The sequence below is a fragment of the Bubalus bubalis genome, chromosome 23, assembly GCF_019923935.1.
Source record: "Bubalus bubalis isolate 160015118507 breed Murrah chromosome 23, NDDB_SH_1, whole genome shotgun sequence".
Lineage (NCBI taxonomy): Eukaryota > Metazoa > Chordata > Mammalia > Artiodactyla > Bovidae > Bubalus > Bubalus bubalis.
The window spans coordinates 50925617-50950064 of record NC_059179.1 but is presented as its reverse complement, the minus strand read 5'-3'; the positions used below and the strand labels follow the sequence as shown (position 1 = coordinate 50950064).

The 24448-nt window shown below is 62.4% G+C and overlaps 3 protein-coding genes across 14 annotated transcripts in view; 1 reads left to right on the top strand and 2 right to left on the bottom strand.

Annotated features, from left to right (window-relative positions):
* Window positions 1-1464, top strand: part of STK32C (serine/threonine kinase 32C) — a 71980-nt gene extending 70516 nt beyond the window's left edge. Inside the window, exon 12 of the mRNA XM_025273957.3 lies at window positions 803-1464. Coding sequence (XP_025129742.2) covers window positions 803-929 — 127 coding nt within the window. The 3' untranslated portion in view covers window positions 930-1464. The remainder of the gene's footprint in view (window positions 1-802) is intronic.
* A 1286-nt stretch (window positions 1465-2750) lies between these two features.
* On the bottom strand, window positions 2751-19057 carry DPYSL4 (dihydropyrimidinase like 4). 2 transcript variants are annotated; one of them, XM_025273955.3, is made up of 14 exons: window positions 18704-19057; window positions 14076-14164; window positions 13365-13549; window positions 11309-11473; window positions 9851-9912; window positions 9574-9654; window positions 8296-8364; window positions 7747-7867; window positions 6610-6766; window positions 6258-6399; window positions 5465-5635; window positions 4992-5171; window positions 4058-4223; window positions 2751-3448 (listed from the first exon to the last, which is right to left on the bottom strand). In XM_025273955.3, the coding sequence occupies exons 1-14, from the start codon at window positions 19010-19012 to the stop codon at window positions 3357-3359; spliced, it is 1989 nt and encodes a 662-aa protein (XP_025129740.2). In that variant the 5' UTR covers window positions 19013-19057; the 3' UTR covers window positions 2751-3356. The 2 variants fall into 2 exon arrangements, with proteins under 2 accessions (XP_025129740.2, XP_025129741.1); XM_025273956.3 differs by lacking the exon at window positions 18704-19057 and adding an exon at window positions 17573-17803.
* Window positions 19058-20336: 1279 nt separating this feature from the next.
* The window catches only part of JAKMIP3 (Janus kinase and microtubule interacting protein 3), a 93083-nt gene continuing 88971 nt past the window's right edge, over window positions 20337-24448 (bottom strand). For all 11 annotated transcript variants that reach the window (XM_044935510.2, XM_044935508.2, XM_044935509.2 and 8 more), the window contains one exon: window positions 20337-22845. The gene's annotated coding sequence lies outside the window, so the exon portion shown is untranslated. The remainder of the gene's footprint in view (window positions 22846-24448) is intronic.

Here is a 24448-nt window from a genome sequence, read left to right as displayed (position 1 = left end):
GGGGGGTGGGTGGGGGGAGGGCCCCGTGCAGGCTTGTGGGGGAGGGGCTCCTCGGCACTTTAAGGGCTAAGTTTGGGCATTTTCCACCAACGGGCAGAGTCTCCGGGGCAGACCCTGGGCGCACCACCCAGGTGAGGGGCCCCAGCTGTTACATCAACCTGAAACCCTCACTCAGCCACTCAGAGGCCAGGCAGGAGGGACGGGGCTCGCGGGCAGGGAGATACGGCAGGCCTCAAAGCGCTGGGCCACCTGCTGTGGTGGAGCAGGGAGGCCCAGTGCTGTGGGGCCCAGGGGAGGAGGGGCCGGATGAGATGCAGAGGACTTCCTGGAGGCGGCAGCCTTGATCTAAAAGCCGAACAGGGTTCACTGCTGCTCTGTCCTGCCCTAGGGTCCAGGATGACATAGGGACCCTGGTTTAGGACACTGGCCACCACCCTGGAGGTCAAGGCCTGGGTGGTAACAGGACTTGGCCAAGACTTTGTTCCAGAATTCCTGACCTGCCTCCTTTTAGCTTCTGGCTGGAAACCAGCTGAGACCCACCAGCCTACTGCCCCGAGCCCAAGGGCCATGAAGAGCCCGCAGAGGGGCCGGCTGGATGCCCCATGTGCCTGCAAGCCCCGCTGAGCCAGTGTGGCCAGAGGGGCTTCTGCCCAGGTGGACATGCCCAGGAGTGGTCTGTGTGGAGCCCCAGGCTACGTTCCTGAGGGGGTGCACCCTGGGAGTCCCTGGACAGGCCCTGGGCCAGCGAGCCACGTCCTGGGCTGCTGGCGAGGCTGCATAAAGCCCCCATGTGTCTCCGCAGGCTGAAACGGAGCCAGGACCCCACGCCCGAGCCCAGGGATGCGGTGGAGGCCTCGGTGGACAGCGAGGGCGTGCGCCCAGCCCTGCCCGCCTGCAGTGCCATCTGCCCCTCAGCCGGGAGCAGCTAGGCCGCCCCTGCGCACTGGCCGCGGTGTCAGCTCAGGCCCCGTCGGAGACCCGGAACTCCCAGAGGGACGGGGTGGCGGGAGGCCCAGCGTCAACTTTCCCAGGGAGCTGTGCAGCGCATCCAGGCCCAGGCCCCAGCCCAGGCCGGCGGCTCCAGGCACCCAGCTGGACGGCACCGGATGGTCTGACTGCCGGGTCTGCCCTCCGGCCCTCAGGGGCATGTGGTGTCAAGAGGCTGCCAATGTGGCTAAGAACAGGGGGCACAGAGGGTGGGTGCCTCCTGTGTGACGGTGGAGGGGGCCACAGCCCCTGCCCAGGCTCTCCCGGGGGCCTCTGGGGTCCTGCCCCACCCGCTGTACATAGCCCGCCCCCGCTGACCCTGCCGCTGGTGCCCGGGGTCCTCCCGGTTCTTATCCATCATGGGGGAGGGGCATGGGCCTGAAGAGTGTGTTATAGACGCGCATTCTGGTCGTTTCTGCCGTGTTTCTGTACAGTTTCCACCTCTGAGAAAAACAACATGAGAACCGCTTGGTGTCAGCTGGTTTGCGTGTTCCATGCCTGCTGCGGGCAGAGAACGCTCGTCCGTGACCCGGGGCGTTCCTACCGGGCTGGAGTCTCCTGGAGCTCTGGTCCTTGGCCTGGGGAGGATGCCCATCTCCTGTCCCAGAAACCCCAAGGCTGCTGTCGGGTTGGGGTGGAGGTGCGGCCTGCTGGGGGGCAGGGGCAGCACCCTGAAAACAGCCGGGACCAGAACGCTCCAGGTTGGAGCAGCTCACGGGCCCCCCTCGCCCAGAGTGGGGAGCCCACCTGGGGCCCCGGGGCACTGGGGAGCCCAGGTCTGGAGGCAGGCAGCGCCACAGGACGCCCGGTGGTGGTGCCAACCCCCAGAGGTTCTGGGCGGAGACCTGGTGATGTCGGAGGCGGGAACCGGGCGGGGGAGGCCGGGAGTTGTGTGGAAAGACGTATTTTGTGTGAGTGAGTGTGCACATCTCAGGTGCATTTTGAGGCCCTAAGGGACAGCGTGCCTGTTTCCTCAGTCAGTGGCCGGCCTGCGGGTGTGGCCTGGCCCCCTGACTGCCTTGTCTGTCCTTGGGGAAGGGGACGCTGGTGCAGTGAATGCTGGTCTCAGTGCAGCCCAAGGAGTCCAGCGCTGAGGCCTCAGTGACCAAACCAACTTGAGCAGGGGGACCACTGGGTGGACCTTCCCGGGGCTGCCCAGTCCAGCACGGTGCCCGAGAGGCCCAGGTTCAAAGTGGGGCTGAGGCTGGGCATGGAGGCCAGGGCACCCCAGAGGGGCTGGCCGCTTGAGGGGGGGCTGCCTGCCCTTCCTGGTGCTCTTAGGGTGGAGAGTGTCCCACACCTGGGGGACAGACCTGGCAGGATTTTTATGAGCAAGGCTGAGGCCAGGAGGCCAGCCCAGCAGCTCCATCTTCTGGAAGGTTCTGGGGGCAGCGCCATCCGTGGGTCTGGATCAGAACCCCAGCCTGCTCCGCCTTAAGTGGGCAGCACAAGCTCCCCACACGCCATACTGCCCCAAGCCCTGCTGGGCAGCTTGAGCCCACCAACTAGAACATGGGTAGGGGTCCTCCCAGCACCCCTCTCCTTCTGGGTGTCTGGCTCTCTGTGACCTACAGGCCTGTGGGAGGCAGAGCCCCTGCCCACAGCTCAGACCCAGCCAGCCCTGCAGTTGTCTGGTGGTCCGGCCTCCCAGCTGTCTAGAGGCAGGACCAGAGTGCTGCAGGATGTTCTCGAGGGTGCCGCACACGAACCCCTGGGGGATGGTGTAGGGGCAGAGAAGTCAGGGCTCTCCACACGCCAGTGGCTTCCAGTCCAGATGCCTTTAATCAACCTGGTTCCACGGGACTGGGGCCGCTGGGCAGCGGGTGGCATGCAGGTTCCTGACTACAGTGCCCTCGGCACACAGGACGGCGTCTCTAATCAACTACTGGGGACACAGGTCGTAGGAGAAGGAAGCACTCAGCTCGGGGCCCCTGGCCCTGGAGCAGGAAGGGCTCTAGGGACAGCGCCGGGGTCTGGTCCCGGGAAGCCTGAGAAGTGCAGCTGCCCGCGCAGCAGCCCCGTGGGCCCCTGAAGTCACAGCAGCTCGGGCGGGGCCGGGACGGCAGCAGAGTCGGGGACGAGGGCACCATGCCCTCCGCCTTCCGTCCTGGGCGTCTCCAGAGGTCCCCGCCTTCCGAGGCCCCAGAGCTCGGGGCCCCTGAGCTGCCCCCACCAGCATGCCCAGCCCCTCTGCCCGCCCTGGCAGTGAAACCTCACCCGTTCAGCCTCTCCTGCGGGGGCTCCCTGTAACGGGCCGTGGGACCCCAAGGGGAGAGGTGCTGGGGAGGAGAAGGGAAGGCCAAGCACCTTTCAGAGTGGGCTCAAGGAAGGGAGGGAACAAGGAGGGGGCCGGCCGCCCGCGGCAGCTCCTAGGACAGCGACGTGATGTGGGAGCGGCCGCCAGGGGGCGCCATGATCTTCTGGGCCGTGCGCCGCGCGATGTGGTCGTCCGCCTGTGAGCCTGCGGGAGGGCGGGGCGGAGGCCGCGCTGGGGGGCAGGCAGACCCGCCCGCCACACCCCAGGGGCCAGGGCTGCAGACCCTACGCTCCCCGACGGCCTGGCGCCTCCCCAGAGCAGGTGCTCCCCCACCGAGGCCTCAGAGGAGCAGGCTGGTGAGGCCAGGTGTGCCGGTGGCCGGAGCCCACAGGTCAAGGCCGGCCGTCCGGGAAGCCTGTGCGGAGGGGCACAGGCGAGGCCAACCCCAGCGTCCCTCCTCCGGGTCTCGCCCTGCACGGGCCCGGGATGAGAGAGGGCTGGCCCCAGCCTTCAGGACGAGGCTGGATCCCGGAGGCCGGCAGGAACTGGACGTCAGGGGCTAGGTCGGCCCCCAGTCGGGCAGGGAGGGCTGGCTCTCTCTCTAGGGAGAGCCTGGCTCAGCGCCTCCCTGCAAATCCACACCCCACAGCCCAGACCCTCAAAGCAGAGGCTCGAGCTGGCGGCTACAGGTGAACCCCTGAGACCCCCAGCCCCCTTCCTTGTGCACCTCATGTGAGATGCCAGGGCTGGGGGCTGGGCACGGTCCTCGGGGCCCAGGCACCAAGGACACCGAGCACCCCAAGCTCCACTCACCGGACAGGCTGAACCCCGACTGGTGCAGGTTGCGGAAGGGGGGCATGGAGATCTTCCCGGGGCAGGACGCACGGGCCTGGGACCCAGTCCCTGGCTTGGTGGGTGCCATCACCTCATGGACTGGCCCATCGTAGAGGCCTCGGGGCACACCATGGATCTCTGCCAGCTGGGGGCCGAAGGGCTGGGTGTGAGGGGCACTGAGCCGACCCCAAGCTCGAGGGCAGGGCCCCCCACCCCCAGGGGTGTCCACCCGTGCATGTGGACGCACACCCCCCTCCCCCGAGGCAGGCGGCATGCCCAGGGCAGGTCTGGGGGAGTGGGGGTGCAGGCAGCCTGAGACAGGAGCGCCGCAGGTCAGGGTGGCCTCCGCTCCTGCCCTGGGGAGGAGCCAGTGCCGGTCCCAGCCCTGCCCGGGGGCTGTCCCTCCAAATACAGGTTCAGACGATGTCATCCTACACAAGTGGGAACAGGGCTGCGATAAAGCCAACCCGCGTGTGTGGTGACCACGCATGTGTGTGCAGCTGGGCCTGTGAGCACACGTGTGCACGCGTGAACCGCCTGTAGCGTGTGCAGGGCCTGGACAAACACCTGCACACCTGCCGGATGCAGCAGGCCGCTGGCCAAGCCCCGGCGAGAGGGACGAGGACTCATGGACGCTGTCTGAGCATCCCGCTCTCCTTCCCGAATTTACTAAATGCTGGGTGACCTCTGCTAGGCTTGGTGGCTGTGTCCCCGGGGGCGGTCACTCAGGGTTTCCTTGGCCTCACGCCCGCAGTCTCTGCAGTGACGTGAGCGGCCTGGTCACGAACGCAGGCGAGGAACCGCCCGGATCGGTGAGGCCACCGTGCCTTTCCGACAGCAGGGCGGCCAAGGGCAGGCTGACCATGAGCAGGCCTGAGAGCTCCGCCTGCCCACCCGCCTAGCTCAGGCTCACCCGGTTTCGGGCCTTTATCCTCTTGTAGACGAAGTCAGGGAAGGTCTTGCGTGGGATGAAGCGGCCGGTCCCGGGGGTGACGCACAGGGCCCCGTCCTCCAGCACAACCCGGCCCTGACTGATGACCACGCTGGGGGCTCCTCGGCACTCCAAGCCCTCAAAGATGTTGTACTCCACGTTCTGGGGGGACAGCAGCCCTCTGAGCCCTCAGGAGGCCTTAGCACTGCTCAGAGTCTGGAGCCAGGGCCCCGGAGGGAAGCATCCACTCAGCCTGGGTTGGGGTTTCGGGGGGGCAGCTGTGCCTGCACCCCTGGCCCCTCAGGCACGTCTCCCGGGCACACAGAGCGGGTGAGCTCTCCCCCAAGACAGGGTCCCCCACCCCCGCTGGCCCTGCCCATCCCAGGATGTCCAGGATGGCCGCAGGTACCCCCCAGACCCCAAGCTGGCCCCCATGTGGGACCGGCTTCTCTCACCAGGCTGTGGCTCTTGGCAGAGATGATTCTCGTGGCCCGGGGGTTCCATATGACCAGGTCGGCATCAGAGCCCACGGCCACCCGCCCCTTCCTCGGGTAAAAGTTGAAGATTTTGGCCGCGTTCGTACTGGTCACGGCAACGAATTCATTCTCATCCATCTGCCCCGAGGCCTGAGAAGCCAGAAGGCGGGGTCAGGGGCAACCCTCCCCAGCAGCACGCAGGGTCTGGTCTCCAGGCTCCCGTGTGCACGCGCCGCCCTCCAGGCTGAGGGCAGCGTGCCTCAGTGAGGCCTGCAGGTCTGGTCCTCCCTTGGCACTGAGCCCATCTCCACGCTCACTTTGTGGGCAAGTGAATGCTGATGTTTCCACAATGACATCTGTCCCCAGAGGATGTGACTGGCCCCCGGTGATGGCCAGGAGCCTGGGGTCAGGGCCTCAGCCCGGGGGAGGGCTCAGGGCCAGGGCTGGTGGCACGGGGGCAGAGGCCCCAGGTGAGACAGACGTCTGGGGGAACCTCGGCCCTCCTGGGGAGATGCTGCAGAGTGTAGGGACCCCCTGTGCTCAGGGCCGGTGTATCAGGACCAGGGCGGGGCCTGGCTACGTGGAGTCTCCTCTGGGGGACTAGAGCAGAATGTCTGGGGACCCCAGGGTGACCGGGCTGGGGGGGACAGCCTGGAGCCCGCCCGCCCTGAGCTCCTCTCCACGCAGAGACTTTGCTCATCCAGGGGCTTCCCTTTGTGGTCCCGCCAGCTCCTCCATGGGGAGGGGTCCCACGGCCCTTCATCTCACCCACCACACACTTCTCCCAGACCACGGACATGCGCTCCTCCACGCCGTTGGTACCCTCGGGGATGAGCGTGAAGTTGTCCCTACCGACGGCCTTCTGAGCAGTGGTGAAGGTGCAGTGGGCGCTGCCAGTCACCTGGAGGTCCCCGCTGCAGAGAGCCGGGGTCACAGGGGCCCAGGGGGCCCGTCCTCCCTGAGCACCCCCACCCCACGCCCGGCCACAGGGTGGAGTGTGCCCACAGGGCGCGGCCAGGAGGGGGGCGCAGGCTCCCTGGATGGGGGGCCCAGGGACTCCTGCCTGGACAGCAGGGTGGGGGAGAGCCCCACAGCTGGGGGGCGCAGGGCCAGGGGCTCCCTACCTGGACAGCAGGGCGGTGAGGTGGTCCGCGGTGCTGGGGTCCGGGCTGATGGGGGGCGACGTGACGAAGGCGGCGGCCTTGGCCCAGTTCTTGCTCCAGTACTGCGAGCCGTCCGCACCCAGGCCGGCGGTGATGGGCTCCCCGAACACCACCACCCCTGTGGCAAGGCGTGAGCGGCACCGCGGCCGCAGGACCATCCCCCACCCCCGCCACGGGCTGGGCCAGGCCTCCCACCATGCTGCCCTTCAATTTCCTGACTGCGAGGACTGCTCCCTGACCCGGGGCACCTGGCCTGCCCGGGGCTCCTGCGGGGCCGCTCTGCCCCCGCCTCACTCTGCCGGGGCACAGACACACCGGCTGCCCCGCCCGCCATGGACCTGCCTCCTCCACGGCCCGGCGTCCAGCCAGACGGCACCTGGCTCCAGACCCACGCCCGCGCCAACCCGGGAGGTGTCCAGGGAGCAGCAGCTTGGCCCGAGGGTCAGCTGGGCGAGGCTCTTCACACAACCCAAGGGTGCAGGCTTACACACCACACCGCACACACCGTACACACCATACACACACACATCACATCAGCACCACACACACACACAGACACACATCACATAAGCACACACACACACACCACACACACACACATATCACATCAGCACCACACACACACACACACCATACACACACACCCCACACACACACACCCCACACACACACACACACCACACACACACACATATCACATCAGCACCATACACACACACACACACCACACACACACAGACACACATCACGTAAGTGCCCACACACACACACACCACACACACACACAGACACACATCATGTAACACACACACACACCCCCCACACTCACACACACACAGTACGGCTCTGACACGCACTTCTATGCACACAGGGCCCTTAGCCCCATGTGTGATTCAAGGCCCCTGTCAGGTCCCACTGCTGTCTGGACAAGAGGGAGTCTCAGGCCACCCCCATAGGCCACACCCGCAACCCTCACAGGAGAGGCCCCTGAGGAGGCCGGCAGGCCCGCTGCATCCCCATGGGGCCACCCTGTGCCGCTCCGGGGGGCTGTGGACAGGAGCGACCCCCAAGCCCCTCCCTGCTCCAGCCAGCACCCACCTCGCCGCTTGGCCCGGGCGATCACATCGGCCGCGGCCTTGCTCATGACCTTGGTGACGTACAGGGGGCAGCTGGCCTGCCTGGCGATGGTGACGGCGCGGTACACGGCCTCGGCCTCCACCTGCAGACGGGCTGCTCAGGCCGCGCAAGAGCTGGGGCTCCTGACCACAGTGAGCCCGCAACGCCCCGGCCACCCACAGATGCTGGGCCCAGAGGGGCACCCGGGGGTCGAGACCCCAGCCTGGGGCTCCTGACTGCAGTGAGCCCATGACACCCTGGCCACCCACAGATGCTAGGCTCAGAGGGGCACCGGGGGCCAGGACCCCAGCCTAGGGCTCGAGCCCTGAATCTGCGCTGGCCCGTGCCACCCTGGAGTAGACCACCCGCCCTCTCAGTCTTGCGTGCAGGCCTCAGCGCAGCCCACAGGCAGGGGGCCGGGAGCCCTGACTCACCCCCAGGCGAGGACAGTGGGGTCACAGTCCCACCTGGATGGGGCCCAGCCCGCCCCCGATGAAGGCCCATTGGGGTGCCCCACAGGCTCACACCTACCTCCTCGGGGTGGCTGAGCACGTGGCCCTCGGGGCCGGTGACACCGAGTTCCAGCAGCCGCTTCTGCTCCTAAACACACACCACATTTCAGCCTGTGAGTAAGTAGCGCGGGCCCCGGAGGGCCTTGCAGGGTGCGGTCCACAGCCCAGGACGCCTGACCCTGAGACCACCGAATCACCCACCCCGAGAACTTGGGGGGAGTAGAGGGGTCGCGCTCTGAAGGGGGTGACTCCGGCTCCCCGAATCACGGATGAGGGAGCCCCAGGGCTGCAGAAGGCCGAATGCGCCTGGGGTCGCAAGCCTCCTCAGTGAGAAGGTCAAGGCCCCCCAGCCTCACCTACTGCTGCTTCCCCAGCGGGTGTGTGCACGGGGTGTGTGGTCACGGGGGCGTTCACGGCCGGGGTGTGCACGCATGGGGCGGGGTTGGGGGCTCTGCACAGCCAGGAGTGGGGCTGTCTCAGGCTGGTTCACCCCAAGGTGAACAGCACCTCTGCACAGCACCCGCTGGTGTGGACGAACTCGGGGTGGAGAACCGGGGAGGAGCCGACCAGAACAAGCCCCTCCCCCAGCACACACCTCCCACCCTCCTCCCGGCCCAGCCACCCCGCCCTAGAGACACACGCAGCACGCACTGCCCGGAACCCCACATGCTCCTCCCGAGTGTCCCTGGCTCCTGGTGAGCTTGGGAACCGGAGAGGCCAGTGGGTCCCAGAAAGCTTCTCTGCGGGTCTGGAACGTCACGGGGCGGGGGTGTGCTGTGTGTGTGTGTGACTCCCCCGACCCCACAGACCCCCGGGCGGCTGGGAAGCTCCTCCGTGCCCCCTGCCACTGCCTGGACCCTGTGGGCACTGAGGCTGGTGGGCAAACAGTGGGGGCAGAGGCCTGGGCTTGTGGGGAAGGTGGGGCATGGGCAGAAGGGCCAGGGCCTCCCCAGGCAGCAGCCTCGACGGAGGACTGGGCCACAAACCCCACAGGTGCGCCCGTGGGCAGAAGGAACAGCTCTGTAGGGCCCAGTCCTGGGCCAGAGGGCACGGGAACCCGCCTCTGCGTTCCCTCCCACCCCAGGAAGCAACACCTCAGTTTTGGAGAATTTAAGGTCAGATGTGTGAGGATGAGGAAAGACCTGCTGTGGCCAAGAGCCCGCAGGCTCCCAGCAACCCCCCTGCCTGACCTTCGCCCTGAGCTAGCTATCACCCGGGCCAGGTTCCAGGTCCCCTCCCCGGGGTTTGTGGCTCTGCGTTCGCACGGCCAAGGGCAGGGTCACCCCACCAGCCCCACCTCGTCCACGATGTCCCCATTCTCCGCGTGCACTTGGGCCACGGCCCCCAGGTCCCGGATGACACTGAAGATCTCATAAATCTGGGGAGACGCAGGCGGACCACGTGGGGGTGAGGCCCCGCCCCCCCAGCACCCGCAGAGCCTGCCCCCAAACTCAGGACCACGTGGAGCTGAGGCCCCGCCCCCCAGCGCCCGCCCTGCCTGCCCCACCCCCTCAGGACCACGTGGGGGTGAGGCCCCGCCCCCAGCGCCCGCGGCCTCCCACCCCCGCCCCTACCTGGCCGTCTGTGCACTGGTGCCTGTCTTTGTACGCCATGAAAACCAGGAAGGAGTTCACACCTGGGGGGAAGCAGGAGAGGTCAGGTGCCAGGTGAGGGTAGCCTCTCCCAAGGGCCTCACCAGCTGGCCTGGCGGACCTTGGGCATCAGCCCCACATACTCCAGACCAGCCCAGACTGCGGCAGAGACATCCAAGTCCATCCAGCTCCTCGACTCTGAGGTGAGGAACCAACTGTTCCCTAGCAGCAAAGCAGGTGAGAACCCACACACCCTTCACTAATGCACCCCACACCCACTATCACTACCCCCCACGGCCCCTAACAACCCACCCCATCACTAACCCCCCACGGCCCCTCACACCCACCCTCAGCCATCACCAACCCCCCAGTGCCCCTAACATCCCACCCCACCCCATCACTCACCTCCCACCGGCCCTAACACCCCTCCACCCCATCACTAACCCGCACTGCCCCTAGCACCTCACCCTCATCCATCACTCAGCCCCCATTGCCCCTAACACCCCCCACCCCATCACTAACCCCCACTGCCCCTAACCCCCTGCCCCATCACTCCCCCTCACTAACGGCCCCCCATCACTGCCCCCTGCCCCAGCAGCTCGGGGGTGGGGTGATGGCTGCAGGTTCCGGGTTTGCACCTCTGCTTTGAGCCGCCAGGCTGCAGGCCCCCAGGCCAGGTAGGGAAGGACCCAGGAGGCAGAGCTGCTGCCTGGTTGAGGCCCCCGCCTGCCCCAGGGTGAGGGCTCCTAAGTGCCAAAGGTCACGGGCCTGAGGTCCATCACTCTGGACGGAACCTCCCTGCCTCCGTCAGGTGTGCGGTGGAGCAGGCGCACCGCTTCCTGGGCTGAGAGACCAGTAGCCTCCCGGCCTGGCCTGGATTCTGATGCCAGCACCCCCGTCCCAGGTCCCATCCCTGCTGGCCCCTCTGACCCTGCCCTTCCACTCCCGGCTGTGAGCTGAGACCACACTCAACGCTGATCACCAGAGGTCAGTTACAACATCCACCTGACTTTCCTTCAAATCCACTATAAACTTTGATGTGGTTTTAGCCTCAGGGCTTTTGATTTAAAAAGATATTTAAGCCTGTTTATAAACTGTCCTGTTTCTGTTGAGGCAGCAGTAGAGGACTGTGGGTTTTAAGGCATCTCCTTCTAGAGGATCTTCAGGGCTAAGAAGGCTTATCATGCTTTTCCTTCGCCCAGGCCCAAGACACAAGGGGGCACAAGCTGTGACTGTCTTCCTGTGAAGAGAGCAGCCCCGGATGCGACCCCCAGGTGCGGGCACAGCTGACCTCTCAGCCCAGCACACCTTCAAATGGCTCTTGTCCAACTTGCCCCACACCCAGCCGCCTGCCCTGGAGTCAGATGGATGCAGCGTCCACCTGACCCCAGAAGCACAGGCCCCGCAGCTGCCCCTCCTCCTGGCTAGACTCCTGCTCACCCTTGTCCCTGACCAGGGCCTCCAGCTCCTCTCTGGTGCTCTCGTGCCAGCGGGGGATGTCCACGTGCAGGGAGTAGTCGCAGCAGGCCCCGCCGTCCGCTCGCTCTCGCCACTGCTCGTAGGCTGCCAGCAGGCTCACCCCCGCCTCGGGGAACACGTGGTCCACTGCGGAGACAGCGTGCTCAGCTAAGTCCCCCACTCTGGCCACCAGAACCGCCTGGGTCTCCAAGGGAGAATGGCTTCACGCTCCCAGGAGACCAGGAGGCATGTTTGAGAAAAGCAGAGGAGAGACTTAGAGCCTTATGTGGGGCTGGGGCTGCTGGGAACTGTCCATCTGTCCTGCCCCTTGTCCCCAGCCTCTTCCTGAGCAGAGAGAAGGACCTCCCTCCCCAGCAGACTCACCCTAAAGAGCCTGGCTGAATGAGGTGCGCCTGGCGGGCGGGGGTGGGGTGGGGTGCTGTCCACAGTGCTGAACCTGCGAGCCGGCCCACAGTGGCACGCGGGGCTGGCTTCCCTTGTGCCTCCCCGACCACACACACCATGGAGGGTCCCCTCCCACCCTGGAGAACCAGGGTGAGCACATGGACACTGCACTGTCCCCCTGGCCCCGCCAGCAACCCTGCGGCCATGGCCCACACCCCACTCACAACCTCTGCCGGGAGCAGGGAGAGAGCTGGGCGGGGTGGCCGGTGGGAAGGCATGCCCACCCAAGGTTACAGGTAGACATTGTGCCTCCCCGCACACCCCTCACGTGGGCCCCTCAGCCTCCCATGGCTCCATTGCACACCCAGGATGCTGTCCTGCAGGCGCTCATGGCTGCAGTCCCGCAGAGGCCAGCCCATGCCTACAGCACCTCCATCCTCACAGCCCATCGGACACCTCAGCACCAGCGGGAGACACAGCCAGGAGGGCGTCCCACTGGGCCCGGGCCCCCCGTGACCAGCAGGACCAAGGGCCTGAAAGAAGAGCGCTCCCTCATCAGACCGGGGGGGCGGGCCACTGCTGGGTTTGGCCACCTTATAGCTCAGTAAGCCACACCAGGCTGGGGCCTGTGAAGTCGGTCTGAGTACCTGGAGCAGCCCTTCCCGGGAGGCAGTGGCAGCGCCCACCATGTGCCCACGTGCACCTGGCAACCACGGGCCCCCTCTCACTCCACCCTCCCACCCCCTGCCTCCTGCCCAAATGTGCAGGGAAGCATGATGTTTAACCATGGGCTGCCTGAGGTCACCGCCAGGCCGCGGTGCAGCCAGGGTTGGACCAGGTCCAGCCCGAGCAGAGGCGCCTTCCTTTGGCGCTGTGGAGCTGATGGGTCTCAGGGAAGGAGAGGGGCTAAATGCTGGCTTCCTGTCCGGGCTCCTGAACTGACCACGAGCAAGTTCACGGTGGGAAGTGAACCCCTCACAAGCTGTGAACTGGGCTTCTCTGCCACGCATGGAGCTCAGGCACATCAGAACAGTGCTTGTGCCTGGTACAGGGACTCTGGGGGTTGTTGATCGGATAACAGTATTTTTATCATCCTTTCTCTAAAACACTGCCTCCACCATCTTTAGCTCTCCTGGACATGAGTTTCTGCAAACCAAGCCTCAGAGGGGGTGAGGCTCAGGAGCAAATGTGTCTGACATTTCAGGCAACGCAACCCCTGAACTTGTCCAAGGCACTTGAGTTTTCCAAACCAGGACCTTGGCCAGCTGCTGGCTTCCCGGGAAATAATCAACTATGGGCACATTCCATGGAAACCCCAGGAGCGCTCCAGCGCTGGCCAAGGCAGCACACGCAGGCTGAGGAACTGGGCTGGGCCATTCAGCACTTCAGGCACTCAGCACTTCTCAGAGTGAGTGCAGTAAAGAGGAACCATGGCTGATTCATGTTGAGGTTGGACAAAAAACAGCAAAATTCTGTAAAGCAATTATCCTTCAAAAAAAAATTATATTAAAAAAAAAGAGAGAGAGAAACAGCCCGAGAAAACTCCACCAGGGAAAGTGCTTGCTGCGATATGCAAGCCCGCCAGAGGCCCAGAGTTAGGACGGACCCCCCCGCCCCCACGGACGACACTCACATATCATGGTTGTGCCCCCCGCCAGGGCGGCCTTGGTCCCCTGGCAGAAGTCGTCAGCGGGGGTCATGCCCAGAACAGGCATCAGCAGCCGCGTGTGGACGTCAACTCCGCCTGGCAGGACCAGCAGGCCGTGGGCATCGATGGTTCTGATGCCCCCAGGGACAATGAGGTTTTCTCCAATTTGCCTGAAAGCAACAGAAATCCCACTGGTTAGGAAGAGCCCTGAGCAAATGTGAATGGGGCCCCTGGCAAGGCTGCGGAGCTGGGACGCCTGCCCTTGGGCTCCTGTCTTGGAGGCGAAGGGCAATACAGCCAAGGCCTAACTGGACCCGCCCCTGACATCGCAGGGGCTCAGGACAGCCAGCATGGAGGATCCCACCCTGAGCTGGTCACTGAGGTGTCCACTCGCAGCCTTGCTGACCAGAGGTTGGAGCTGCCTGACAGACACGAGCAGAGAAACGAAAAGGTGTGGTCAATAAGCATTTTTAAGCACCTACTGTGAGCCCACAGGTACTGAAGCTGTGATAACAGAGAAATAGGAAGCCTCGTCCTGCTTTCCAAGGCCTCGCTGAAGGTGCGGGAGGGGCTGGAGTTATTTCCAGGGAACGAGGTTGTGGGAAAAACCCTCACATGGATCTCGCCCAGAAGCAAGCTTCCGGGCAGCATGTGAGCAAGGTGTACACGGGTGACTGCGAAGAGGCAGCAACTCACTTTATCAGGCCATCCTCCACATACAGGTCAGCGTGAAAGGACTGGTCATCATTCACGATCTTCCCCCCTCTGATCAGGAGGCGGTCACTCTGTCCGAAACAAATAAACGGGGGCACATTGGCTCCAAACCGAGTGACCCAGCGGTACACTGAGCACCAGCTTCCCTCTGAAGTCACGATGGAACACACGTCTGTATGTGTCCTTTGAACACGGTCTGTGTGTGTGGGACCAGCACAGAGCCCGCAGGGTTGGCCACCCCACCCTGCGGCGGTGGCCCTCGGAGGCGGCTGCCCACAGGCCCTGCATGTGACCCACACCCACAGTCAGGCAGTCTGGCCTCACCGAAGACACGGGTGAACGGCCAGCCACCTTCCCGCGTCACCATGGCAAAGCCATGTCAGTGCGCGTAGCCGCGCATTTGACCACTGGCACACCGTCACGTGTGTTGCCCAATTTCTAAAGCCCATGCCGAGGGGGAGGTGGGCCACGTCTCGCTTGGCCCTGTGGGCCTGGAAGGCCGGCCCTCCCTGTCCACCTGCAGAGGCGGCTCCAGCTGACAGCCGGGCCAAGCTCCTTCCAGAATCTCTGTGGCCTGCGACGGTGCCGGGAGGCGGGGGTTAGAGCAGGCCCCGGCAGGCAGGGCCCCCCGCAGGATGGCCACATCCCAGTTGGGGGGAGACAGATGTCACACACACAGCCTTCACAGGCGGTGACGCTCATAAGCGCACAGAGGGACGTTTCGGGGCTGCCACAGGGACCAAGAAGGGCCTCTATGAGGAGCTGACATGGCTGTGACTCAGGCCCAGGCCAGGGAGCAGCCCGCGCAAAGGCCCGGGGCAGAGAAGAGTCTGGCTGATACAGGATGGGGGTGGCAGGCTGGGGTGGGACGTGCGGGGTCTGGGGGGTCAGTGGGCCACCGGTGGTGCCTCAAGCTGTGTCTAAGTGCCTGCGGAGAGATCACAGTGGCCTGGGTAGAAAGTGGCTCTCATGTTCAAGGACAGACACAGGTCATGGTTGCAGTGGTGTCCGTGTGTCTGGATGAGATGCGGGGGCCCCCTGGCTGGGATTATGGGGTGGATGAGAGATGGACTCCAGAGAGGCTGAGAGTCAGGGCGCAGGAGCTGATGACGGAGAGGCTATGGGGGTGCAAGCCAGGAAGGCACTGGGGTGCTCGTGGCTCTGGTGCCGCCTGGAGGTCGCCCCAAGGAGGTGAACAGTGTCAGGGAGTGTGGCTGTTAGGGGCATGCCGCGGCACGGAGCTGGGCCGCGATCGGTCCACTTCTGACGGTTGGGATGGAGGGGAGATGGGGGGCCGGTCACAGGCTGTGCAGGGTGCGGGGTGATGGCCGGGCCTCAGTGGAGCAAAATGGCGAGAAACACAGAAAGGGTGGTGGCTGAGAGCAGGTTCACGGGTGAGAACCCAGCCCTGTGGCACGTTCCCCCACAACCTTGAGCCTCACACTTCCTGGGGCTCAGATAGCCAGAACCACAGCTCTTTCACGGGGCTCTGGCCCTGGCCTGGGGCTCCTGGGTGCCCACCCAGGAGGCTGGGCTGGGACTCCAGCTGGGAGCTCTGGTTCTAAACCCAGCGTCAGCCTGAAGCCAGAACGGAAGTGTGCAGGGCACTTAGCAGCTCTCTCAGAGGCTGCTGAGGGGATAAATAATTCATGGCTTATGAGCCAGAGCACATCACTCTATTCTTATTAACATCTAACAGTTTGGGATGAATTCTCAGATTTCTATTGACTCAAAGTAGAACCTCCACCCCACAGTCTACAGGAGGGTGGCTAACGAGCCACAGGCCAGACGGGATCCCCAGCTTGTACAGTCTGCCCAGCCCTGCACCAAGGATGGTTTGCATCTCATGTTGGCTGAAAGACATCATAAGAAGACTATATTGAGACTCATAAAAATTATATGAAATTCACATTTCAACGCCCATAGCTCAACTTTACTGGAACTGCCGCACCCATTCATTCCCGAGTCACCTAGATGGCTCTCCTACTGGGCTGGGTGGCTGCGCCAGAGATAGTGTGGGCCTCGAAGCTGAGAATACCTACTGGGTGCCCTGCCGCCAGCTCCAGTCTACGCCATGGACTGGCCCCAGCTGCCGGGGCCTCTCCCTGCTGGGTCCTCAGGGACTCACTGCCCAGCCCCCTGAGGACCAGGCCTGGCCCTGACCGGTCATATCACAAGGATTCACCTCACCCAGCTCCCAAGCCAGTGTCAGAGCCTGGCTGCCTCCTCCTGCAGGGTCCCCACTCCACTCAAACACGCCCAAGAAGAGGAAGGGGAAGGCTTTGGGCAGGAAGACGGTGGTTTGAGTCCCCACTCAACCCCCAGTTTTCAGACTTGGGCACTTTCCCAGGTTTGGAGCCAAGAGGGGAATGCAGCAGCCCTCAGGACCGGGGTGACAGTCTCCTGACCTGGCCATCTGGCCTCTGACCCACCCAGAGGTGGGGCCACCCTCCCCACCCTGTCCGGCCCTGGTGGGCTTCCTGCATTAGGTCAGAATCTGGGCCAGTCCTGAGGCAGGACCCCCTCCTTCTTCCCTGAGTGTCTCAGGATGTGAACTGGCAACCCCACGGCCCTCCCCTGAAGCCAAGTGCAGAGCTGGGGCTCAATCCGCGGGCTCCCAGGGGCAGGCCACCCCCGGGCCTCCAGGCACCTCCCTCCGTCTCGCCCTCCCCCTCTCCCTCTCCGCGCTGGGCTCCCGCCGCCTGGAGGGGGCGGCTTTGTTTCCTGGCAGCCCTGGGTGGACAGTCGGACTTCCCCCACCTGGGGCGTGTGGTGTTAGAGGGTCTTCTCCAGGGAGCCGAGCTGCCTGGGTGCCCGCTCAGTGACGAGGGAGCACTCTCCCCACCACCCTCGGGGCCGGGGGCCTCCAAACTCCAGCTCCAAGGAGGGCTCAGGGCGGCCAGGGGCTCCGGGGGCTCCCGGGGCTGGGGCTGAGCGCCGGCCTCAGATGCTTTGTCTGGGACAAAGAGCTCCCGGTGCGGCGGGGGGGCACAGGGGCGGCCGAGGGGCGGGCTGCGCGGGAATGGCATCTCTGCACCCGAGGCCGGTGGCTGGACCAGCCTTGTCAACAAAGGGCCGCGCTGCCCGCCAACTCCGAGCCGGAGCTTAGAGAGAGGCCCCGCGGGGTAGGGGGGAGGCGCATCTGCGCTTTAGGAAGCGGGTCTCCCCGCCCCCACCCACCCCCAGGCCCGAGCCCTCCTCGACGCAGAGGGGGTCTCAGGGGAGCCGGCTCCCTGAGGGTGTCTAGCGCGGCGCTCGCGGGCCCCGCCGGCTGCGCGGGAAGGAGCTGGGCAGGAGGGGGCAGCGCCGGGACAGGGCGCAAGGTGAGGTGGGGGACGGGAGGGCCTGGACGCCGAGGGAAGGGGACCCGGCGCGCGGCCGGGAAGGTCCTCCCGGGGGCCCAGAGGCCAGGCCCCGCCCGGCGCAAGGGGCGGCAGGCGCGGGGCTGGCGGGAGCGGGGAGCGGGCAGCGGGGCTCACCGTGATCCGGGGGATGCTTTTCTTGCCCTGGAAGGACATTCTGCTCTTCCCGCCGGCGCCAACGTCTCGGTTGGCTCGGGCGGGGCGGGGCGGGCCTGGGGTCCCCGGCGGGGGATGCACCAGCTAGGCCTCGCGGGGGAGCCCACGGAGCCCGGGTGTGTACGTGTGGGCGGCCGGCTTCCAAGTGCGAGCGCGCCGGGCCGCTCAGCTCGGTTGCCGGCCCCGCCCCCGGCCCCGCCCCCGGCCCCACCCCCGGCCCACAGCTGCTCCCGGGTTCTCAAGCCCCGCCCCGGCCCGGCTCCGAGAGGCTGCCGTCAACTCCGGCTAGGCCCGCGCTGAGGCCGCTGACCAGCCCCGGCGGAGTCCGCAAGCGAACTCTTGCAGGCGGAGTGGGATGGGGGTGGGGGTGGAAAGACGGTTGCCACTGGTCCTGGCCAGTGTGTGGGCAAAGTTCCCCGCCAGCCCTCCGCCCAGGATGGACAGGGAGAGGGGTCCGGTAATGACCTGCCAGGCCCCGCTTCGCCCCTGGCCAGCCGGAGGCCCGCCACCAGCTCCCTGATGACCCAGGGCACCCAAGGCCACGGGGACCGAGTCTAGTCTAAAGTCCAGGCTGAGGATCTCAGGGAGCTGGACTCCGTCCTGAAAGATGTTTCAGGCCAAAGCTCGGCTCCTTCGAGGATTTGCCAGGGCAGGGCTGGCAGCGCCAGACCCTGGGGCCGGACAGTGGAGACACCTGCCTGTGAGACTGTCCAGGGCCAGCCCCGCGAGCCTTGAGGACAGGAGAGGGGCTGCAGGGACACACAGAGGACAGAAAGAGACCAGGAGACACAGAGAAAGATCTGGGCGAGCCCAGGACAAACAGAGCAGGAAAGCCCAGGCCTCGGGGGGTGCGGGCTGGGGAGGGGGCGGAGGATGGGGAGGTCCAGGCTTAGGCTCGGCCTGTCGTGGGGAAGAGGCCCTGCGGCCAGCGGTCGCGTCCCCGGGGAGGGGCTGGAGGCTCTCCGAAGAGGACGGGCCCCTGGATGGCTCCCGGGGTGGCCTCTGGGGTGGATGTGCTGGGCCTTAGGGACAGAGCCCGCGTCCCCCGTTCACCAGCCCCGCCGCCCGCAGCCCCCGCACCGCGGCCACTACCTGCTGTGGGCCGTGGGCCTGGGCCGCGTTGGGCCCCTCTGGGAGACTCGCCGCGGCCCCCAGGCCGTCTCCACCTGGCTCGCTGGGACTCCCCGGGTAGCCGCTTGTGCCGCTGTAGGGCCCTCCGCCTCTCGGACCCCGGTGGCCGCCTCCCAGCGCATCCAGAGACAGGGTCTTGTTCTCAAAGGCGTCCTCCACGCAGCGGAAGACTCCGCCGAGCTTTGGGCGGGCCTGGGGGCTGCCCGTGCCCCGCGCCCCCAGGCAGGCGGGCAGAGCCCCTGCGGGCTCCTGCGGCCGCCTCGTTGCCATTGCGGGAGTGGGCGAGGGGCGGCCGGTCCCGGAGCCTCCAGTGGAGGAACTGAGCGCTGCGCGTAGACGGGGCGGACCCGGGCCCGGCGCTCCCCCCGCCCCTTTCCCTTTGCCTGCCCTCCACCCCCCACCCCCACCCCCACCCCCAACTCCCAAGCCTTGCTGGGCGCTCGCGAGGAGCCGGCGCTGTCCACGCGGCGGGTGCTGAAAGCTCCGGGTCTGGGCTGAGGGCGCGCTTTCTGCCCAAGCAAAGCCGCTTCGCAACGGGGTTCTGACCTCCCTTTCAACCTGCAGAAGGACCTGAGGAGAGGAGGCACGGAAAACAAAACAAAACAAAACAATTTTTCGAAACTTCAGCCACATTTCCAGGCCCCGTGGGCGATCCCAAGTCAGGCAAGGAGGCTCTGACTCAAACGTTTGGCGAGTTGGAAGGGCAGAGCAGGGGTGGTGGTGGTGGTGGTGGGGATGATGCGATCACGGAAGCTGATTCTGACTGCCTGGAAAAACAGACTTCGGGTATTTCCCTGGTGCTCCGGTGGTTGCGAATCTGCCTTGCAAGGCGGGGGACACAGTTCCGTCCCTGGTAGGGGAACTGAGACCCCATGTGCTGCAGAGCAACCAGGCCCCTGTGACGCAACTAAGACACAATGTAGCCAAATAGATGAACACTTATTTTTTAAAAAGCAAGTTCCGAGTTTGGGTGGGACACGGCAGGAGGACTCTCAGCCCGCCCAGCCTCCCAGGACAGTGCTGTTACTAAGTCAAGCCCCGTGGGGATTGGTTTGTAAGGAAAACACATCCCAGTCTTTGCTTCTGTTAAAACAGCCGCAGCTGGAATTTCAAAGCATAAGCTGGGACAGCAAGAGGCATAAGAACCCTGCAGAGCCCAATCAACACTTTCTGCCCCTCATCTTAGCCCCACCTCGGGTTCCCACTTTCCCAAAGAGATCCAACAGCCTGTGCTCACCTCTGTGGGGTCACTGACACTGAAACAGGTTCTTATTCATTCACAGAAATTCACCATTCTCAGGGACTTGACTTCTCCCTAGGTTCTCATTTGACAAACAGCCCAGGAGCAGGCCTCCCTGTGGCTGACCCCAGGTGACCTCAGAGCCTGTCCTCCGGATGAGCCCCCCCCCCCATAACTTAGGACGAGGCTGTATGTGAGATGCCTGGGTCCCCCTTCCCAACGCGCAGAAGGCCCAGCTCTCCTTTCTGGTGTGGGAAGATGCACTATCATTCAGAGAGTGGACACAGAATACAGAAGTGGCTACTGTACCCGATAAGTCCAGACTTTAATACTTTGTGAGGTGGAGAACTTTGATATTCTAAGATTTAAAACAATCTTTATTAAAAACTGTACAATAATTTACAAATGAGTAAAAATTCTCTGGTATATATCATAGGAATCACAATACAAAAATATGTGTAAAATTCTGTAGTTGATCACCATACAAACCTATTTTAGGGCTCTGAATACTGTTTAGCACTGAACAGAGCATCACGTGTTTAGAGTGTGGTTATTAAGGAACTGCTTCAGGGAGCACAAACACTGTTTGGCACATTGCCATGAGAAAACAAGTCCTCACTCGTGTTTGCATAAATTTACAATAAAGCTTTTAAAAAATACACAGTAAACAAATATATGATTTGATACCTATATGTACAGCTTGATTTTCCTGAGCCTAAACGTAAATCCATCACTGTGCTAAAACATACAGTCCATCTTAAGGTCAATGATGCAGTGATGGTCAGTGTAGATTAACGTCCAACACCTCCAAACCCACTCCCAGCACGCCCTCCTTCCTGACTGCCGGCACTGGTGTTCACAGCCGCGTAAGGCACTCAGGGTGTCCTGAAGGCTACAGGTTCCTCGAGGGCTGAGCACTTTAGGGAAAAGCCACGGTCCTTCAGCAACTGGAGCTTGAGACCACGGGAACGAGGTACACACACCGTGTCAACAAGGAAGCTGCAGTTTACATGGATTCTGGTTTGCACAAACGAAAGCACATGTGTTTTCTGGATATTGTGCACATGAATTCTGGCTTGGACAAATGAAAATACGTATGTTTTTCTGGATATTGTGCACGTGAATTCTGGCTTGGACAAATGAAAACACGTGTGTGTGTTCCTGGATGCTGTGCGTGCTGCGTATGGTGACAAGTCTTAGGCTGCACACATCTCAGTGACACAGCAAACATGTCTGTGTTTCAGCCTCTTTGTGCCACTTCCTCTATCTGAAGAGCTAAATAGTGAGCCCAACATTCGATTCAATCCAGTCCACTGGTTTTGAATAAAAGGTACATTCTAGTATTTAGAAAATGCATATTATTTTAAAATACTTGACTTCTTCAGGTGCTCAGTGGATTGGCAGGAATTAGTGACAAATACCCATATTTTTATCTTTCTTTTCTCTCTCTCTTTTTTTTTCAAAAGCCCAACCCTAAAATGCTGGATTTTGTAGGCAGATGAACAGAAGGTGCCTATGATACATGAACAAAAACAATGGTATCTGAAGAGAAGACTTGGCATTTCAACTCAATGTGTGCTTTGGGGAACATGCAGTTTCAAAATGCAGTTTGGTACATGGATTACTTAAAACATTCATTGAGCCATTTTCCCTTTCCAATGCACATCCTTTTTACATACAGATAATAATGACTTCATAAGCATTGGTACATATTTACATGCTTCTCTTTCCTGTAGAGTTTGCCTCCTTTCAAAAACTACAAAGCTGTGATTGAGAGTCTGGGATGTGTGGGCATGTGAAGTGCTCCAGACATATGTACGACATGAAAATCATGATGACCCAAATAAACACGAGGGGTGTGAATTTGGGTTTCAAATGCACACTTTGGGATCCCAAATGGCCAGCCTCCATAACTGCTGTTCCTGGGCAGGTACACACGGGGCTGGGCAGGCCCTCAGGGAGTGGAACTTGGGAGCGTTTCTCAATGCCTGCATCGTACACTCCACCACACTTCACTCTGGGAGTTCCTCCACAGCTCCACGGTGGCTTTTATTCACTCAAGTCTACTGTTTGCCTTTTGATTCTGACTACAACAAATGCGCCAAGACGATGCAGTCATTAGAACAAGACAGAAGAATGCAGGGAGGGTTAAACCAGACTTTGGACTTGAGATACAAACCCTGACATCAAGCTCAGATGCAAAAGCAGTGAAGTGGCCCCATTTCTTGCCCAAGTGAATAAGTAACTGTGGCTTTAATGATAACAGAAAGGATGCATCCTTCTTGGACAAGTGTTGATTGCTCGTGCATTGCCCAGCGGAAAACCTGCACCCGCCAGAGAAAAGCATGTCTGTCTGATCCTATAATCTTTCTCTCGATTCATCCTAGCAAATCAAGCCTGGTCTCGCTGCCTCTGTCGTCCATACCCGAGTTGAACGTTTCCTCCGACACAAATATAAAGTGACCCTAACCCTTGCAGACACACAGGCGGACCTCCCTCCGCTCCAGGCAATGCGGCTTGTGTTTCTCTTATACAGTGTTGTCTTACGGTCTCACCTGGCTGCCCGGCTCATCACCTGGTACGTCAATCTACAAGCGCCTCAAAAGAGCTCAACCCTGTGCGTCCTCTTCTGACAGAGCACGTGTGTGTGCATATAGACTCATGCACACACACACACACACACTGCATTACTGACAGCACCATCTTAGATCTCAAGGCTGCGAGGTCAATAGAAGGACCACCTCCAAGCCACAAGTCGGGCTGTGTCCAAGCGCAGGAAGGCTCTCCCAGTCTGTGGACCATGACGCTCACAAAGAGTGGAACTCACGCTTTAAACTGGCTTCATCGACGTGCTGCTTCTCCTCTGAAAGAGAGTGAACACAGACGCTTTCTGTTAGTGTGAGATATCTGAGCCACTGGCGGGGACTCCAGGCGGGGAAAAGGTCTGGAGAAATGATGGATGCTGGCTCCACAGGTGGACAGTCTGGCCCAAACACCGTGCCATGCTGAGCCTCTGCCTGGAGATGCTGAGGGCTCTTCCAGGAGCTGGGAGGCCACAGAGGTCAAGTGCCTCATGAGGTCGCATGCAGACGTGGCCTCAGAGCTCCCTCCCACACGTGGGAGAATGCCATTTGTGCCGAGTTTTTGTTTTTTCTCAGTACTTAGAAAGTGGGCCTCTGTTATGCGCCAATTCTTTCTTTTCACCTTTTACATCTTTAATATTCGGAAGAAGTTAAGAAGGTGCTTCCCAGGATCCGCATCTAACAAGAAGGGTGGGCCCTGGAGCAGCAGACTGGTTGGGGGGAGAGGTGAGGGAGGAGGGGAGGGAGGAGGGAGGGAGGAGGGGGAGGGGAAGGAGAGAGGGAGGAGGGAAAGGGAGAGGGGAGGAGAGAGAGGAGGGAAAGGGAGAGGGGAGGGAGGAGGGAGAGGGGAGGGGAAGGAGGGAGGAGGGGGAAGGGAAGGAGGGAGGAGGGGGGAATGGGAGGAGGAGGGGGAGGGGACGGGATGGGGGTGGGTGGGGCATCCAGAGGTGGAACCTGGGGTCACAGACATTAGAAACTCCACAGAGTATTTCTGATTTTTAATTGTTAAACTAACTTCTCAGTAAGAGGATATTCCACCAAGAAGAATGACCACCAAATGCAGTGGAATTGCAGTGAGCTCATCTCACTGAGTGTCACACCTCTCCACTGACATCTCTGCTGCATTCAAGTGACACTGCTTCTTAGGCCCTCCATCTGATCCATTCCTAAATAGGTTCCATCAGTCCATCCACTTTGAGCTGTTAGAAAGGACCCTCTCATTTTGCAGATGGAAAGACCGAAGCCCCAAGACACCAAGGGATCTCCTGAGGTTGCACCGGGCTGACCAGAGCCAGGGCCCCGGCCACCTGCTCACGGGCCTCCACCACGTCACTGCCCCCTTGAGTTAGGATGATGACTGTCTGGGGTGTGAGTTGCACACAAATAAATACAAAACAACCATCTTGTGGAAAATAAAGTCACCCTCCAGCTTGAAGGGACAAAGTGACGGCATCCTGTTCCCTCAGGTCATGGGCCCCTTCTCCTGAGCCTGCCTGCCCTGCTGCCCTTACATCCACAGCACTGCGTCCAGGACAGGCATTCCTCTGCTCTCACCCAGGACTGTGGCACTGCATGTGCACACACACACATGTGCACACACGCACACATGTGCACACACACACAGAGGCGTGGTTTGCTTCCAGGCTTCTAGACCTCCACTCTCTCCTGACCCCCAGTCCCATGTCCTCTTGGGGACATGGTGTCCTCCACTCCTCCTTTCTCTAGCCACTGGCCCAACTTCCTGACTGTCCCCGTCAGCCCAAGATCTCACCAACACTGACGCTGCGCCAGCCCAGGACAGGCGAGTGTGGGTCCTCCCCGGGGTCTGCCCTGGGTCTCCTGACCGGGGCCTCCTCGGTCAGCAGCACCTCTGTGGGCAGGAAC